Source organism: Pimephales promelas, chromosome 5 (assembly GCF_988280905.1).
Source record: "Pimephales promelas chromosome 5, fPimPro1.hap1.1, whole genome shotgun sequence".
Taxonomy (NCBI): domain Eukaryota; kingdom Metazoa; phylum Chordata; class Actinopteri; order Cypriniformes; family Leuciscidae; genus Pimephales; species Pimephales promelas.
Window position 1 is genome coordinate 26,434,754 of NC_142773.1, and position 17,631 is coordinate 26,452,384.

General features: G+C 34.7%; 1 protein-coding gene across 1 annotated transcript; it reads right to left on the reverse strand.

The window, feature by feature from the left end:
* Window positions 1-518: 518 nt before the first annotated feature.
* On the reverse strand, window positions 519-17,460 carry dars2 (aspartyl-tRNA synthetase 2, mitochondrial). Its single transcript, XM_039654749.2, has 17 exons — window positions 16,901-17,460; window positions 16,729-16,828; window positions 16,203-16,269; window positions 16,006-16,107; window positions 15,813-15,908; window positions 14,656-14,779; window positions 14,510-14,556; window positions 12,369-12,475; window positions 10,590-10,659; window positions 10,013-10,192; window positions 9,055-9,162; window positions 8,493-8,555; window positions 5,866-6,018; window positions 4,306-4,524; window positions 3,023-3,133; window positions 2,470-2,545; window positions 519-1,172 (listed from the first exon to the last, which is right to left on the reverse strand). Exons 1-17 carry the CDS (start codon window positions 17,187-17,189, stop codon window positions 976-978), a joined length of 2,109 nt encoding a protein of 702 aa, XP_039510683.2. The 5' UTR covers window positions 17,190-17,460; the 3' UTR covers window positions 519-975.
* Between the last annotated feature and the right edge of the window lie 171 nt (window positions 17,461-17,631).

A 17,631-nucleotide genomic window follows, 5' to 3' on the forward strand; every position in this document is an offset into this window, starting at 1 on the left:
GGAACACAAAAGAAGATTATTTTGGAAAACGAAAAACTAAAATATTTTTTTAAATATATTTTTGTGGTCCACATGAAAGAAAATGAAACGGGTTTGGCACCTTAAATAATGATAACAATTAAACGAATCCCCTTTTAAGAGGTTAAATCAGAATGTTAAAACAAGGGTCGCGCATTTATAAACTATTAACACTGACAATAGTCACGTAATTCAGATCCCAGACCTAGATGAAGTGCTCTATATCAAATAGCTGAGCTTCGGTAATGAAATTGTCTCTAAAGCATTAATGGAAACATACTGAACGTGGGTAGGTACTTCCAAGTAAACATGGTAATGTAAATAGATTGGGTACTTAAGTAAAAGTCATTGGAAGAGCGTCAAAAACAGCATGTCATACACAAAGAACTGTGTTCACAGCATGGCGGCGAGCACACAGGTCTGTTTTAAAACAACACTGGCTGTAATGAGTAGCTGTACCTGGGCATGAAAAATGAGCATCTGCTTTTGCAGATAAGGCATCGCTGAGAAAAACTGAAATGTAGCTTTATTTGGTATGTCTGGTGGTGCGGGGGGGGAAATGTAGGATATGATGCACGCTTGATTTTCATTACAGGGCATGTCGAGAGGAGGTTGAAGCAATGTAGAAAGATGGAATGGAATAACACTGCCCCCTACTGAAATATTCAGCCATGCTCTCTCTGGATTTCATAGTTTTTCCACTAAAACAAGTTTAATTCAAAAATGTACAGTTGAAAACACTAATTACAGCATGTATATGACATGACTGACCTGTTCAAGCAGCAGATGAGAAGAGTTTCATGATGTAGAGGACACAGACATGGCCTTCTCTCTGAAAATGGTGCTCAATTCTCTCAGGACAGGAAGTGATCCTGCCGCTTTTGCTCTGAAGTCCATCACCAGCATGGGCACAGATGGCGACACTGAACTTCATACACATATTAAGCATTTTAGTGCTTACATTGAGTTGTCCTGCTGATCCCCTGTATCTGTGCTTGGCCAGACCACAGAAATATGGTACTGCTTCAGATCTTCTTCAGAAACAAAGTCTGGAGCATGACTCATGAGGTCATGACCCCTGAAGGATTTTGGAAAAGCTATGACATCTCTGATACTGGGAGCTCCTACAATGATCGAGATCAGTCGATCCAGCCCTGTTCCGCAGAAAAATAGCAATTCTATAATTATTAGGAATGCACAACTTATTGGTTACATTATTGATTAAGCATAGTGATTTTTTTATCTGTAATTTCTTCATATAATTCATATAACCAAATATACACTAACGCTAACGGTCAAAAGTTTGGGGTTGGTAAGATTTTTTAATGAATGTAAATTATTAATTTAAATTATATAAATTTAAATTAAATTAATTATTAAATTAAATTATTAATATTAATTTCAATATTTTTATTTAAGCCTCTTCATTTATTTGCATTTATTTGATCAAATTAAAAACATTAATTAACAAATAAAACCCATTACTTGTCTTCAGCGTCACATGATCCTTCAGAAATTATTCCAATAAGCTGCTTAAGAACAATTTTTTATTATCAATGTTAAATCACTTGTGCTATTTTTATATTTTTATGGAAACCATAGTTTTGGTGGGGGGTAACATTATAAATAACTTTATTTTTTTACTTTTGTTCAATTTAATGCATCAATAAATCTATTTTTATACAAATCTTAATTTCTTTAAAAAATAATTATATGGACCAGAAAACTTTGAATGGTAGTGGATTTATATTACACTATTTAATAATATATATTTAAAGAATGTTTTCATGCATGCTCATTTCCCCTATTTTTACATTTAAATGACATTTTCTGACAACAAATGTTCACTTTAACTTAATCTTTAAAACACAATTTAATAACACTGTAATTGTAATCTATAGCAAATCTCAAAATGAATATCCATTTGTCGCACTGTATATTATAATATTGTGATTCATAAAGTCACTAGTAGCATTTAAAACAACTAATTTTATTTTTTATTTTTTTGGAACAAAATAGTCTATAATTATAATATCTGCTATTGAACCATTATTGGCCATCACATAAAAATAATTCAAATTTTAAAATCAGTGTATCCATAATAATTATACATATTTCTTTCAGATGTTAAAGACATTTTGTACTTTGTAAACAAGAACATGCTTCATCATCAGGTTATGCAAGCTGTAAAAACAGCTCTAGTTCTGCCATACACAGAAATAAACCCAAACAGAAGTTCTCGAATGATCAAGGGCACTTCATGCTTCAGTTTACAGTCTCAAACTAAAACAAAGCTGCCAAAATATCTTGGCTGGGCAAGCAATTTCAGTTTCTGAGCATGACCGTTCCACTTTAACCAACAGGAGAATGTAATCAACAAGGCCTTTCGTCACAGTGGTACCCAACAACCTTGCGAAAGTCCAAGATAGCATGTATTGAATGCTCACTCACCTAACGCGATTCCACCATGAGGAGGGGCCCCGGAGTCCAGAGCCTCCAATAGATGAGCAAGAAGTGATGGATCTTCCTATAACACAGACAGCATGGAGAAGAAAAAAAAACACAGTGGACCTTGTAATTCACAGCCTTTTCAGCTTGAAAGGGAATTGTTCGTAGTCTCAGCATGTATAAATCGTACAGTTCCATACAACTACTTTAGTGCAAAGAGAGTAAATAGACCTTCAAAAGGATTTCCTTTGTAGACACAAATCTTATGATAGCACACTCAACTTGAGTAAAAACACCCTAATGTGATGTTTCTTTTCCCTGGCTCTTAAGATCCAAAGCATTTATGCTCTTTAAAGACGGTTAAATATAGATAAACGGGTTGCCACAGCGACCGAACGGGTTGTCGGTGGTGCGGGGGTGTTAAGTGAGAGTCACAAATAAGAAAATAGTGCAGTCAATATGGACACATATATTACAGGTGCTTTACCTCGCTGTCAGAGTAGCATTAAATGATGCACTTTGCTTGCTATGTAATTTTTCACTCTTGTTCCATTACCTTGAGAATCGTGTCCAGGATATAGAGCTGCTGAGAGGCATTGTGGATTCGAATTGAACCTCCTCCAATCTCACAGCCATTCAGCACCAAGTCATAATGCTGGCCACGCACCTGACAAAGCAGATAAATAGGAAGGGGAAGCTTTTGAACGAGATCATACAATTCCTCTACTATGATAGACTTGGCTCATTGACTGTAGACTTACAAAGAGATAAAAGCACAGACTAGTGCTGTCACAAACTACCTCACTGTACGATGCACATCAAAATACATAATAGGGTCTAAATGCTTGTGACCACCAGTAAAAATGCTTCTATTATGTATTTTTCTTTTCATTTAATACACATTTTTTCATTACAAATTCTACCAATTGTTATGTAATATTATGCTACATGTATTTTTGTTTAAAGAAAATGTAAAAAAAAAAAAAAAAAAAGTATTTTAAAAAGATAACATTTTTAATGTCTTTTGGAACCTACTGTATGTCATGATTCAATACATTGTGGTGAACAATGATGATATCATGCTGATCACATCTGAAACTTCACTTTTGTCCTTAAATTCATTTGATTGGTTGGTTACAAAACCCATCAATCCTTTTGTGTGACTACTGGATAAATGTGACTACTGGATAAGGATTTGTAAAAATTGTTTTGATTCAGACCAACTCTATTAATTTAGACTAATTTGTTGGAATAAAATGACTCTAAAGAATGATTTAATCGTATATCAGACAATCATCACTACAAGCAAATTTTAGAAAACAGCAAAACCCTAGAAAAAATGCACACTTGGATTCAAGACAAGTGTTCTTTAAAAGGAAACCCTACTTTTATTCAGCAAGATCATATTAAATTGATTAAAAGTGAAAGTGAAACCATTAATAAAGTTAATTAAAATAAATGCTGTTCTTTTTAAAATTTCTATTCATCAATGCATCCTGAACATAATGCATGATTGTTTCCACAAAAATATATAGCAGCTGTTTTCAAGAGTGATATTAATACGAAATGTTTCTTTAGCACCTAATCATATCACAATGATTTCTGAAGGATCATATGACACTGAAAACAGGAGTGATCCATGGCTGCTGAAAATTCAGCTTTGATATTAAACTTATTTTTCTGATAGCAGTCTATATTATTTACTATTTTAATCTTCATGAGTATCAAGATGTCCTGTCTTGCCCTGTCCTGTTTCCACCAAAATGCAGTGCTATGATTCTGTAAGGTTAAAAAAGACAATCTGTGATGATCCACGATCTGTGATGTGACACTACATACGTTGTGGGGCTGGGTGTAGAGCAGATGGACGTCTTCGGGGACTGGAGCCGTGAAGGGATGGTGGGCAGACTCAAGCATCTCTGGATCATCGTCTTTGGGTAAGAAGAGGGGAAAGTCCACCACCCACAAGAAGTGAAAGACAGAGGGGTCACGAACAGGCACACCGTAGTGCTCAAGCAGATCAGCGCACTGCAGTCTCACCTTCCCCAACAGACGGCGCTAATACATGAAAAAAATACATTTTAATTTACTTAAAAAGAGCCTAGGTTCAATTTTGGCAAAAAGTTACTCTTTAATATATAGCTAAACACAACAGTCAACAGTGACTAGATATTAACAGCAACAAGAAATTATCAGAAAGAGGTAATGGATTCAGGACATGTTGCAGGCTGGATTTGAACCTGCATCACCAACATGAATTAGCTTTTTTTTTTTGTACATTTTCAATTTTCGTTTTCATTTTAGATACATTTTTAGTCATTTTACATGCTTTTGAATTTTAATTTTATTTATGTATTTATTTTTATGAATTTATTTGGAGGGGAGGGGGTATATTTCTATTTTAGTTTTAGTAATTAATAATTTGGTTAAGACACGCCTCATAATCAAAGCCCTATGGAGAAGTATCAGACTCGCATTCTGAATAGAATATGAGTATGACGAAGTCAGGCTAGCAACCGCCATGAATGATTGTGTGAACAAAAACAGTTGAAACATTCTTCGTAGTATCTTGTTCAGTGTTTTACAGAAGAAAGCAAGTCATACAGGTTTGTAAAAATATGATGTTGAGGAAATGATAAAATTATTTTCTTTTTGGTTTGATCTATCCCTTTGAGATACATCAAAGATTATGAATGTTTATGATTATTAATGTATGTATGAAGTACTACAGAAAAGCACCCGGTTACTTCTAACCATGAATTTGTCATTTTATTTTATTTTTTAATCTGACAAGCAGTTTTTTTATCATTCATGGAACAGCTGGCTTTTACAATTCATGCATTTAGAGGCAGGTACATGAAGGTTAATGAATGCCAAGATCTCTAAAACTATATTTGAGCATCACCATTCTTCCCACAACCACAGCACACAAAGCTCGCCAGTTATCCCTAGCCTCACTATCTCCCACTTCTCTGCTTTGTGACTAAACAGCCGTCTCACTTTGTGCCAAGCTCACCATCTGCACCAGACCCGAGCGAAAGCTGAGGCATGGCAAAGATGACTATTCTTTTAAAAGTGATTAGATCATGTCAGCATTCTCTCTTTAGCCATATTTTCTAAAAAAAAAAAAAATTAAATTCATTAAAAAAAAACCTAGTCATCTATCACTTCAGGGCTCAAATACAGATGGGAAGGTACTTGAAGATCATAAATAGGGATGCTGATCATTGAATTATATACTCCAACACAAAATGTCTTGATGTACTTGTGATCCAACTGTAGTTTTATTTAAATATTTGCTCGCTGAGCTCTCATCATGCATCAATAAAACTGAATCAGCATAGTTATATCAATCTGTGAAGACACAAGACAGGGAACAAAATGGAGGCCGATACGCACCACGTTCTCCCGGGGTCCGGCCGTGATGAAGATCAGGTCTCCAGCATTGGCCTGGGCCATCTGGAGCAGCTGCTGTTTGGCCGTGTCCGAGAGCAGCCGGCTGAGAGGGGATTTCAGTGAACCATCTGCCCTTACTGGAGCCACGCTCACCTCCTGTACGACACACGGTGCAAGCACAGCAATGATCATCCATTTCCTCCACCGGCCCATATTCAATTGCCATTGACAGCATAGGGCACAAACTCTTGAGCAATCATCAGTCTCGAGAACTCTGCGGGCTGGTTTCCCAGAAACAAACCAAGCCAAGACCTGAACTAAAATGGATAGCAATGGACAATCATCTTTGACGATGCCATTTAGTTCAAGCCACTAGCTTAAAGTTCACTTTCTATTTATACATACAGACAGAAGAATAAAGTATTTTCAGAGGGAAAACTAAGCAGAACAGCTATCATAAGTATTAAATTACATTTAATTTTGGTAAGTTGCCTATATTTTATTGGATAGTAAGACTTGACAGGAAGCAAAGTGAGAGAGAGAGAAGTACGGCATCATAAAGTAAAATGAGCCAGAAATTTTGAGTCACCCGAAGTGGTGTCCACATTAAAGGGTTACTTCACCCAAAAATGAAAATTATCTCATTAATGACTCACCCTCATGTCGTTCCAAGCCCGTAAGACCTCCATTCATCTTCGGAACACAGTTTAAGATATTTAAAATTTAGTCCGAGAGCTTTCTGTCCCTTCATCGAAAATGTGTTCCGAAGAAGATCTTATGGGGTTGGAACGACATAAGGGTGAGTCATTAATAACATCATTTTCTTTTTTGGGTGAACTAACCTTTTAAACATTCAAAAGTTTTGTCCCTAATCATTACTCTTGACTTGACTAAGAGCCTATTATTAACACAACGTTCTCCTTTTGACAGGAATTAGATTTAAGTTTATTCAGTAAAAAAATATGATCAAGATGTATTTTTTAGGAAGGATATTTAAGGGTTAGTTCACCCAAAAATGAAAATTCTGTCATTTACTCACCCTCATGTCGTTCCAAACCCATAAGAATCTTTAGAAAACAAATGAGGTTATACATTTCAATGAAATTTGAGAGATTTCTGTCCCTCCGTTGACAGCTATGAACTTTGATCATAAAGAAATCATAAAATGAAACATTTTAATTGAGTGGTTCAGTCCAAATTTTCTTGAGACACGATTGCTTTCTCTGCTGAACAGATTGAATTTAGGATTTTATTCACATATAAAAATTGATAAATGCACAGACAGAGTCAGACAGTGTCAGATTGAGTCTCAAGCAAATGGCTGCCCACTTCTCCGGGTGTGTGTCCACGGTTTGCAGTGTGGTGTGTGTGTTCACTACTCACTGGGTTAAATGCAGAGGACAAATTCCAAGTCAAAAGTCAAATTCCAATTACATGTAATATAATTAGAAGCTGAAGCACGCTTGCTTGAAGTGCGAGAACCAATGAGGTTCATTCGCGAGTATTAAGCAGCATGTTTGAGCTTCTGTTTATGCTTGATGATGAGTGTTTATATGTGAATAAAAACCTAAATTCAATCTGTTGATCATATAAAGTGATAGTGTCTCTTCAGAAAATTTGGAATAAACCGCTCGATTCATATGGATTAGATTTACGATCTTAGGAACTTTTATAAAGTCAAAGTGGTAGTTGCGTAGCGGTCAACAGAGGGACAGAAAGCTCTCAGATTTTGTTTAAAATACATTCAATTCTGTTTTCAATATGAACAATAGACTTATGGTTTTTGGAATGACATGAGAGTGAGTAAAAGTTTATTAGTTTCTTTTTTTTTAATTTTGGGTGAACTAACCCAACTTGTAAGTTGTTTGATTTACTAAAAAGTACCAGCTCATCAGAGTCATTCATCCAGGTAATCAGTCAATTACACTGGTTGCGCTGTATGGTTTTGATTCACTAAAAGGGTCAAACTCCAAACAGTCAGTCGTTTGGGAGTCTGACTACACTGGTTGCAAACGTTTTTTTTTTTTTTTTTATCTACTACAAAAAAATGCCATCATGAGGTTGACTCATGAGGGTCAATCATCTGGGTTTCATTTGAACTAACTGATCACGTTTTATGGTTTTGAATTCATCAAAAAGAAACAAATTATAATAGTCAGTTATTTGGGAATAGGTTGGGCTACACTGGTTGTGTGATACGTTTCGTATCCACTTGAAATGGCTCATAGGAGATGAGCAATAGAGATTCTTGCCTTAGCATCATCACTAACGAGCAGACTGAGACAAAATGCAAATTAGTATTATTTTTTATCTCAGTACAAAGCATAACATGAATTAACATAAATCATTACAAGCTAAGAATTGTGAATGTATGGGGTGGAGGAAATTAATTACATCTAACTTTCCTTTTATAAGACTCCATGTACGGCCTACAACACACGTTAAAGACATGACCCTCTAGAGAGGTCAATCCTTGCCTCGGGGAAAGTATGCAGTGTGTTACATTTGACTGTTTTACCACCAAATCATCCTGACTTATTGATTACTTTCAGATAAATATTTCAGGAGACTTCCCATGATTTGCACACACTGAATGCTGGTAGCGTTCCATCAGCAGACACAAAACTCACCTGACCATACTGTGCCTTGGCTGCTTGTTTGAGGAACTCCAAGTCTTTGCCCTTCAGGTGTTTCTGTGGAAGAAATGTCACACACAGTTAGCTTCACCTGTTCCAGAGACAGTGTAAAGGGGGAAGAGATCGACCTCTCATAGAAATGAATGGCAGAATTTGTGATCCTCAACACATTCGGTAAAAACTTTATAAAGAATGTCATCTTTTAAAGTGATTAAATACAATAATGTGATTTATATGAATGATTATGTTCATTGATTTCCATTATAATACGAGTTAAAATTAACACATTTCTGGTTTGGTGCCCTCCCGGTGACAAGGAATTTACAAAAATTATATAATGAGTGAGTACATCATGAATCCAAACCGTGTTTTTGTCTTAACCTGAATCACTATAGTATGCCTATGATAATAATGATTGTTTGTTTGTAAACCAGGCAGTTTTTAATCACTGAAAAAAAAAAAAAAAAAACTCAAAAGATTACTTTGTTTGGAAATCAGACAACACTGTGCTGTGGATTCAATAGTGTTCAACCGAATCTCTGTATTCTACACTTACCATTCCTTCTGGGACACAGATAGCCTGAATGCAGCCACAAGGCTCAAGAAGTGCATTTCTAATGAATTCGATTTGCGTTCCCTGGAATGCTGTGGTGACATCCACAAGCTGAATACAAGAAAACACATCATCAGAATTAACTAAGTTTTGCCACACAGGCCACAACTATTACATCAGCCTTAAGAAAGCAATACAGAAAGAGAATGTATAAACAAGATGCTTGTTAACATTTAAATGTATTTATAAATGTAGTACTTTAGTAATATAATTTCATCATCTTATGAAATAAAGATAGATGTATTTTAAAAATCTAAATATAACAAACAAATAGAAAAGTAAAAATATAAAATAAAAGTATATACACACTACCATTCAAAAGATTAGGGTGAAAGAAGTCTCTAAAAAAAAAAAAAACAGAAATAATGTACAATATTATTACTATTAATTTAGCCGTTTTCTATTTGAATGTATTTTTAAAATGTAATTTAATTATAAGATGGCAAAGCTGAATTTTCAGCAGCCAATACTCAAGTTTTCAGTGACACAATTATAAATGTTGAGTTGTTTAAAATCTACATGAAAACTGTAGACTTTGTTTCTCAGGAAAAATGTTAAGTATTAATTTTTTTAAAAAAAGAATGACTAAGCCCAAACTTTTAAACAGTAGTGTATTTGCTATTCATCTCTTATTTTTCTAAATGCTAAAACACCACAGATTGAGCAAAGGGCTCTAAATCTAGGAGCAGAAGTGAATGCATTCAGGACGCACAACAGTAAAAGAGAAAGTATCATGAGAGATTCATTTTTAATTGTTGAGCACCGCATGAAAATCTGTGATGTGTGGGGAAACAGGATGCCAGCACAGCGTGATGCCAAGGGCGGCCAGCATGCAAACAACCTCATTGATGTCTTACGTCCAATCTAGGATAGTGTGTACAAAGAAAGAAAGTGCGGTCACCTTCATCCCAAATCTAGTGTCTGGTTTGTCAACTCCGTAGTCTCTCATGGCTTCCTCATAAGTCATGGATGGAAAGGGGACATTAATCTGTCCTTTGTCCTCTGGCCAGGAGTACTGAACCAAGCCTTCAATCAAACTCATGACTCCAGCCTGGTCTACAAAGGATAACTCAATATCCACCTAAAAGAGAGAAATAAGCCAAAATGCTTTGTTCACACTGCAAATTAATCTGATTTGTTTTTCAAATCTAATCCTTTTACTCAGACAGTGTATAAAACCTGATTTTACTGGGTTTTTTTTTGTTTGTTTGTTTGTTTTCTTGCAATTCAGATCATCAACAATTAATCGGATTTGACTTTAATGCACAAAAAAAGAAATCAGATTTTTTGCTGCCTGTCTGAACAAAACCAAAATGATCTTTTGGAGTTCTTGATTTTTAGACTGAGTGAGAATCCTGTAAAGCCTATTAGCAGCTCTAACCCTCGTGAATGAGAGTTAGAGCAAGTCACATCATTGAAACACTCATATTCATCTACATCTGCTGCATGTTTTCACCCAACCTTTAGCACATCATTACCTGTGTGAATTCAGGCTGTCTGTCAGGCTTGGAGCCCTCGTCTCTGTAGCAGCGAGCGAGCTGAAAGTACCTGAGATTGCAGGAGATAACCAGCATATAAGTGACTGTGGGCCAAATATTGACTGACATTTTTAAATCATGCATAGCATATCATATCATTTTCATTTGACAGACTTTTCAAAGAACTAGCCTGCAGTCCTGGCTTAGCGCAACTACTAATTCAAAGAGACGTGCTGCCAAAATTTTAATGAAAATAGGTCTATTGTGGCCATTATCATTCAAAATCTAATAGAAACTAGACTTTTGCATTTTTTGAATTGACAATGACAGAACTGCTTGCCTGTATAAAAATGTTAACACAATGCTAGTGGGTGGTTGCCACCCTCTCTCACAGTTTTGTTCTCCTGATTTCACTCCAACTTTATTTCAAGTATTTAAAAGGTGCACTCAGAAAAAATATTGTATATTTATAATAAATCCATAAATAATTTACATTACCATTTAAATGTTTGTGGTTGGTAATATTTAAGTCTCTCCACAGCTAATTTATTTGACCGAAAATACAATAAAATAAGTGATATTGTGATATTTTATTACAAATTAAAATAACAAATTTACAAATTAATTTGACAAAATTACAAATTAATTTTATTTTAGCATATTGCTAAATTTAATTTATTGAACCATGAAACATTTGAATGATACAACTTAAGAAAGAAAAAGAACTTTGCTGTGGGTATATTGGGGCCTTCAGGCTGATACATGTGCAAAGATTAGAATAAATAGAACCATTTTCAATATAATCCATTTTTTTTTTTATTAAAAAATAAACAAGCAAGCCCAGCCCAGATGAGAAAACGTTTCTTATAAAAGTAATTTAATAGAATAGAATAGTAGAATAGTAGTGAATAGTAGAAATCACAAAAGATTAACCTACAAATTTACATTCATATTACATTTGCCATCACCTCACCATCTTCATTTATTTAAATTTTATATAAAAAAATATATAAATTATAAAAAAACAATAATAATTTCATTTATCTCTCTCTCTCTCTCTAGTAAATATATTGTGGCAATATATTGATAAACAAATTGATTTTAATTTTCAGTGTTTTTTCTTTTAATTTCTTTAGAAAAAAGGTTTTCTTATATCAGACAGAATTGTAATAATAACAGTAATAATGTATTTTTTAGATGAGCAAACATTCTTCTTATGCTCATTGCAACAGTTTTACATATTTGTACACTTGTTGGGCTCCAACATTTTATTTAGAATTTCACTGGCTGGACTGCGAAGCATCATTTGAGTATGAATATGTCCTTGTCAACTACTCACATGGACCCTAGACCCCTTTAATACACAACCACTGACAACAAAACATGTCAGCAGCAGCAACCCTCTCAGTGACTGATGTGCAAATACCACCTCACAAGTCTTGCCTTTGAATTTCAAATTAGACAAATCTTGAAAAAAAAAAAAAACAGCAAGAATCTAAAGCAGCATTCTAAACCATATCACACTGTACATGGCGCATACATGTCACTGTTTTGGCATTTCATACAGCATTGGAACAAATGCTGTCCTGCAAATTCCAGATCTGCTAATAGAATAATACGAATAATACCATCTGATTCCAAGAGTATATTGGCCAAAAGTTGTTTTAAAGGGGCTGCCGTTCAGTGAAAGCAGAGTTTAGTGAATGTGCCAAGCATCTGACAACAATATAAAGGTATTAGAAAAAGGCAAGAAAATATGATATTAAATCTGATTTTTACCGGTCTATGCCAGCCACCATAAGAAGTTGTTTGAACTGCTGTGGACTTTGTGGAAGAGAGTAGAACTTCCCAGGGTCTCCAGATGGCACCACAAATTCTTTGGCACCCTGAAAAACAGTTACACTTGAATAAACAGTGTGTATTCCTGCCTCTGACAGAACTAAATCAGCCAGAATATCCCTAGCCAATCTGATAAATGAAAGTCACATTATGAAAAATAAAAGAGAGAAGCAAAAATAATGAGGTGAGAAAAAGCATGGAAAAATATTTTAAAAAGTGTTTTAAGGTGCTCTTTGGTCATTTCTGACCGGAAAATTTTCTGCTTTGAATTTCTAAAAAAAACGCAGCTTCATCGGAATGGTCCGAAATTTGATGACTTTTATGGCATTTGGAATGTGAAAAATTGTCACACTTTTCGGTTAAAAATGACGATCATTGGAAATGAGCAGGAAATTGACAAAAACACAAAAATTCAAAGAACTTATGTGTGTACAATCTACAAACTGGCCACAATGCAGAAAAAAATGCTCAGCAATGAAGGGGGATGAACCTCTTCAATATTAAGAGTGCAAAAAAAATCTATCTATCTATCTATCTATCTATCTATCTATCTATCTATCTATCAACTGTAAACATAGATGCTTCAGTATATAGACAGTTCTCCTATAGGTAAGATATGTCGTTATTCATCACCTAAAACTGTATTCATATTTAATATTTAAGCCATTTAGCAGGCATTCTAATATTCCAGATGATCGTCTGCCACTAAAGACACCTTGCAGCAAATACCAGTCCCTGTTGTTTTATTTCACAAATTAGACTTTTCCTTAACTGAAAGCTTTCTTGTGATGCACTGAAATGAATGTGACAACAGTACAGAAAAAAAACACTGTAGTTATGCATATCTCAAAGTTGGAATATGCTATCGTTTTTAAGTGTCATCATGGTCACACATTATGCGTGAAAGTAAAAAAAAGAACCAAAAAAAGCTTTTAGTACCGATGCCATTGTATAAATTCACTCACTGCTCTCACTCAGCCATGATTAATTTAAAGTTTCCAGTCACACCAGATAAAGTGGGTAGTATTCAAACGATCATACATATGCATCAAAAACTTTAAAAGTTATAACACTTTGAAACAGATGTATAAGCTCTTAGCAGAACAAAGCCCGAGGGAGAAAGCCAGAGTGATGCGATTGCTCACAAAATTTCGGGTAATAATCTGGCAATATTTTGCACCAGCTGTAGTTTGTTGTTTGGGCAAGCCTTACAGGGGTGTCTTGCAGGAAACAAGAAACAGAAGCATGAGTCACCGCAGAAGCATTGTAAAAATAAGTTCTCATGAATGAAACGTTTCTGCAGTTACGAATGTTTTTATGCTTAGAACGTCGAGCTACATTTTGCATAGTACTCTCTATTTTTTGGATTTAGCTCAGTAAGTAATATATTTGTTTTATGAGCAATTTACAATGTTGGAAGTTAAGAAATAAATAAGCACACTTAGATTCTTAGTGCTCATGGCCAAGTTTCATCACTTGGAGTTCATCTGTATTACAAGCACAGCTGTTGTAACTTGAATGTATAATTTTCTGAACATTTCCACACTGAAACAATATGCAGAGTAGCGCAGCATAGATTCCTATGAAATACAAAATACTGTGTATCTGATTTAGCAAATGGTCTTAAGTTTTGGCAAAGTCTCTTTCAATGAAAAGTCTGTTCACTTGGCAGCTATATTTGCAATGCCTCTGGGAAGCTATTTCAGGCATCCTATCTATTTGAATGGGGGAATCCTGAAATCTAAAAAACTGCCACATTTAAATAACATATTTCAAATCAGAAACAACATCTTGCGTGGATTGTAAAATAAATGTTGCTCAAATAGCATTTAAAAAAAGCTTATTTTTCATGCTAGGCAATGCGCGTGTGCAGTTCTTAGCAGTCTCAGAACAATGTCTGTTTCTCTACCGAAACTTCTAACAGCAGCTGAAGTACTGATTGACTCTTAGAAGATGGGTCTTATCCCACCATATTGCACTCTGTCCCATTCGTAAGTGATATAAATGTACCTTATTTGTATATCTAATTCTTTGGTTTTGGTTATACGAATGAAAAATTCATACCGTAAAAAAATACCTACCCCAGGTGTTCTTTTAAACAACGTTGGTGTTTCCACATCCACAAATCCTTGGGAAAAGACAGGTAATGCTCAGTGAGTATATGGGTACATTAACTAAGCAAATGTACAGTATGCACAAGTTTGAAAATTCCACTGTTAATCCTCACCATGCAAATTGCAAAGGTACTCCCTCATTTTCATCACCATTTGTGATCTCAGTCTTAAATTGTACTGCATCCTGGCTGACCGAAGATCAAGATAACGATACTTCATCCTGAGGGATTCAGATTTCTTCAAGGCAAACAAAAAAAAGAATTAAAATGAAATGTATCAAGGGATTTCACAAACAGTCAATAAACTTCATATAATAAAAATAACATCCATCTAGAGTTAAATGCATTGGCTATTCCACAGCAAATGACAGAGAGTGACTATCAAACACAGTCAAGAAACACTCCAGGGCCATATATAATTAGATTTTTTCAATTCAACAAAAAATCATTTCTGGTCCTCAGACAACTTTTCATGATAAATGACATAATAGTAACTGAAAAAGGTGTAGACTGAAGCATTGGCTAGTTAGATTTTATTGCATTATAGGTCTTGCCTTGCTTTTAATTAACACTAATTTTATTAATAACAGCAATACAAATTAAAACACTGTCTCCAGAAAAGACAATTACTGTATTGCAATATACATTTGTTTAATGGTTATAAGAATGATAATAACAAAAATCCTAAAAATTATATTTTTTCTGCAAAACATACACTACCATTTGGGGTCAGTAAGAAATTAATACTTTTATTCAGCAAGGATGCATTCATGGATAAAACAATTATTTGATATCGTTATTAAAAAAAAAACTGAAGAAAAAAATCTTCCATGGTTTCTACAAAAATTATAAACCAGTCAAACTGTTTTTAACAGTAACAATAGAAAGAAATGTTTCTTATTAGAATGAATTCTGAAGGATCATGTGACACTGAAGACTGGAAGAATGGCTGCTGAACATTCAGCTCAGGAATAACTTATTTTTTTAAATAATTTAAAATAGAAAACAGTTATTGTAAATTGTAATAATAATACACACTATTACTGTTTTACTGTGTATTTGATCAAATAAATAAAGAATAGGTAAGCATAAGAGAATTCTTTCAAAAAATGTAGGATCCAACATTTTTTAATGGTGATGCACATATGTTTTCCTTCTGATTGATTGTTCTTTGTGAGATTTGCCTTAGAAATATTGCAGGCAAAAATAGAATTACAAATAGAATTCAAAAAGTAATGCATGCAACACTTTGTTTAATCATATTTACTTACTTTGACAAATTCTTTAATCTCAAACGGCAGCTTTCGGCAGGTATTCAGCACTTCCAAGCTCTCAGCACAGACCTCAATGTTCCCAGTGGACATTGTCTAATATTAAAAAAAAGCACAATTTTACACACATTTCACACTGAACAGTACAGTGTCAGATCTGTCTCTTTATGTGGAATTAAACAGGCATAACAACCTTGTTCTCCTGTCCCTCTGGTCTACGTCTGACCCGTCCTTTGACCATGATGACCGACTCCACCGTGAGGCCGAGAAAAGCATTCTTCAGTTCAGATTTAGACTAAAAAAATGAATCACCAATAAATAAACCAACATTTGGGCAGCATCAGAATTAGTTTATAAAGCACAAAATAAGAAAGAGAATTGGTTTGCTACCTCATCCTGTGGGATAAGAATTTGCACCAGTCCACTGAAGTCTCTCAAGATCACAAAAAGATCTTGCCTAATGAGTCAAGAACAGAGAATGTGTTATAGTGATGTAGTCCAGTGATAATTGAAAAGACTAAGCATTGTGTCTCAAACCTATGGAAGATTGTTTCTGCCGCAGAACAACAAAAAATGGTAAATTGTTATTAAATGGTAATTGTAACTTTCTATCTCACAATTGTGACATTTTTCCTCCAAATTCTGAGTTTACATCTAGCAATTTTGACTTTTTTTAAATCTGAATTCTGAGTTTACCTCTCACTATTTTGCTGCTTTGTTTAAGCCATGGAATAAATCTCACAATTCTCACTTTTTCGTCACAAGTCTGACGCTTTTTCCAAAGATTGTGGACAAAAAAATGTCTGAATTGAGCTATAAAATTGAGAAATCTTGAGAAAAAAAGTCCGATTTTTAGATAAAACAGTGCAACTACCTTTTTTTGTATTCTGTGATGGAAACAAGCATACATACAAACCTCAAGTATTGAATCCAGCCACATAAAGTAACTTCTTCATTTATATGACTGGAGCACAGTTCTCCACATGTGTGGCTTCTCTGTGAAAAACTGCTTTGACCTACAAGGAGAAGAAAATAGCTTTTAAAAATAGCCAATAACAAATACAAAGCCTTGTTCAAGGTCACATTACCTGAAGTGTAAGTAGAGCAGGTTCTGGAGAATTCATAAGCCCGTGCCAAAGAGTTTGGAGGAAGAGATGGTTTTGTGGAGTAAATTTGATTCATGGAAGGTACTGATCTTGTGCTGTGCACACACCTCAACACCTGCTGGGATGATCTAAGAAAAAAGAGTCTGTATTTGTTTGCCATTGTCCGGTATGAGAGGTCTTGGTGTCCCAGGCTACAATTAACATTTATTCTCTTTGAAAATATACATTTTAGGGCTGTTATTCCACTTGTCTGTGTACATGTTTTGTACATGTCTTCTTTGTGTACGCGGTTGTAGTTCTATAAATCCAGTTACATTATTGCAGGTTATGAAACACAGACGGTCATCTTTGTTTTTCTTTCCTTACGTTAATATTGTACATAACTTACGTCAATCTATAATTACATATGACAATAAGTTCATCAAAATAAATATTAGTCCGGTCGGATTTTCAATGACATTCTGAATCATGAAAGTTGCGAAGTGGATCCGTACGCTACATGAAGCCAGGCGCATGGATCAGGCATGAATGGATGCTTTGACAAGACTAATCAAACTAGATGTAATCGATTGTAACATGACAACTAGTAACTTATATTACATTTTTTGGCCATTCTTTTACATTGGTCACCGCCAATTATTGATCTAGGTAAATATGGTTTAAAGTAAACTAAATGTAGAAAATATATGATACACATTTGTCCTTGCTAGCAG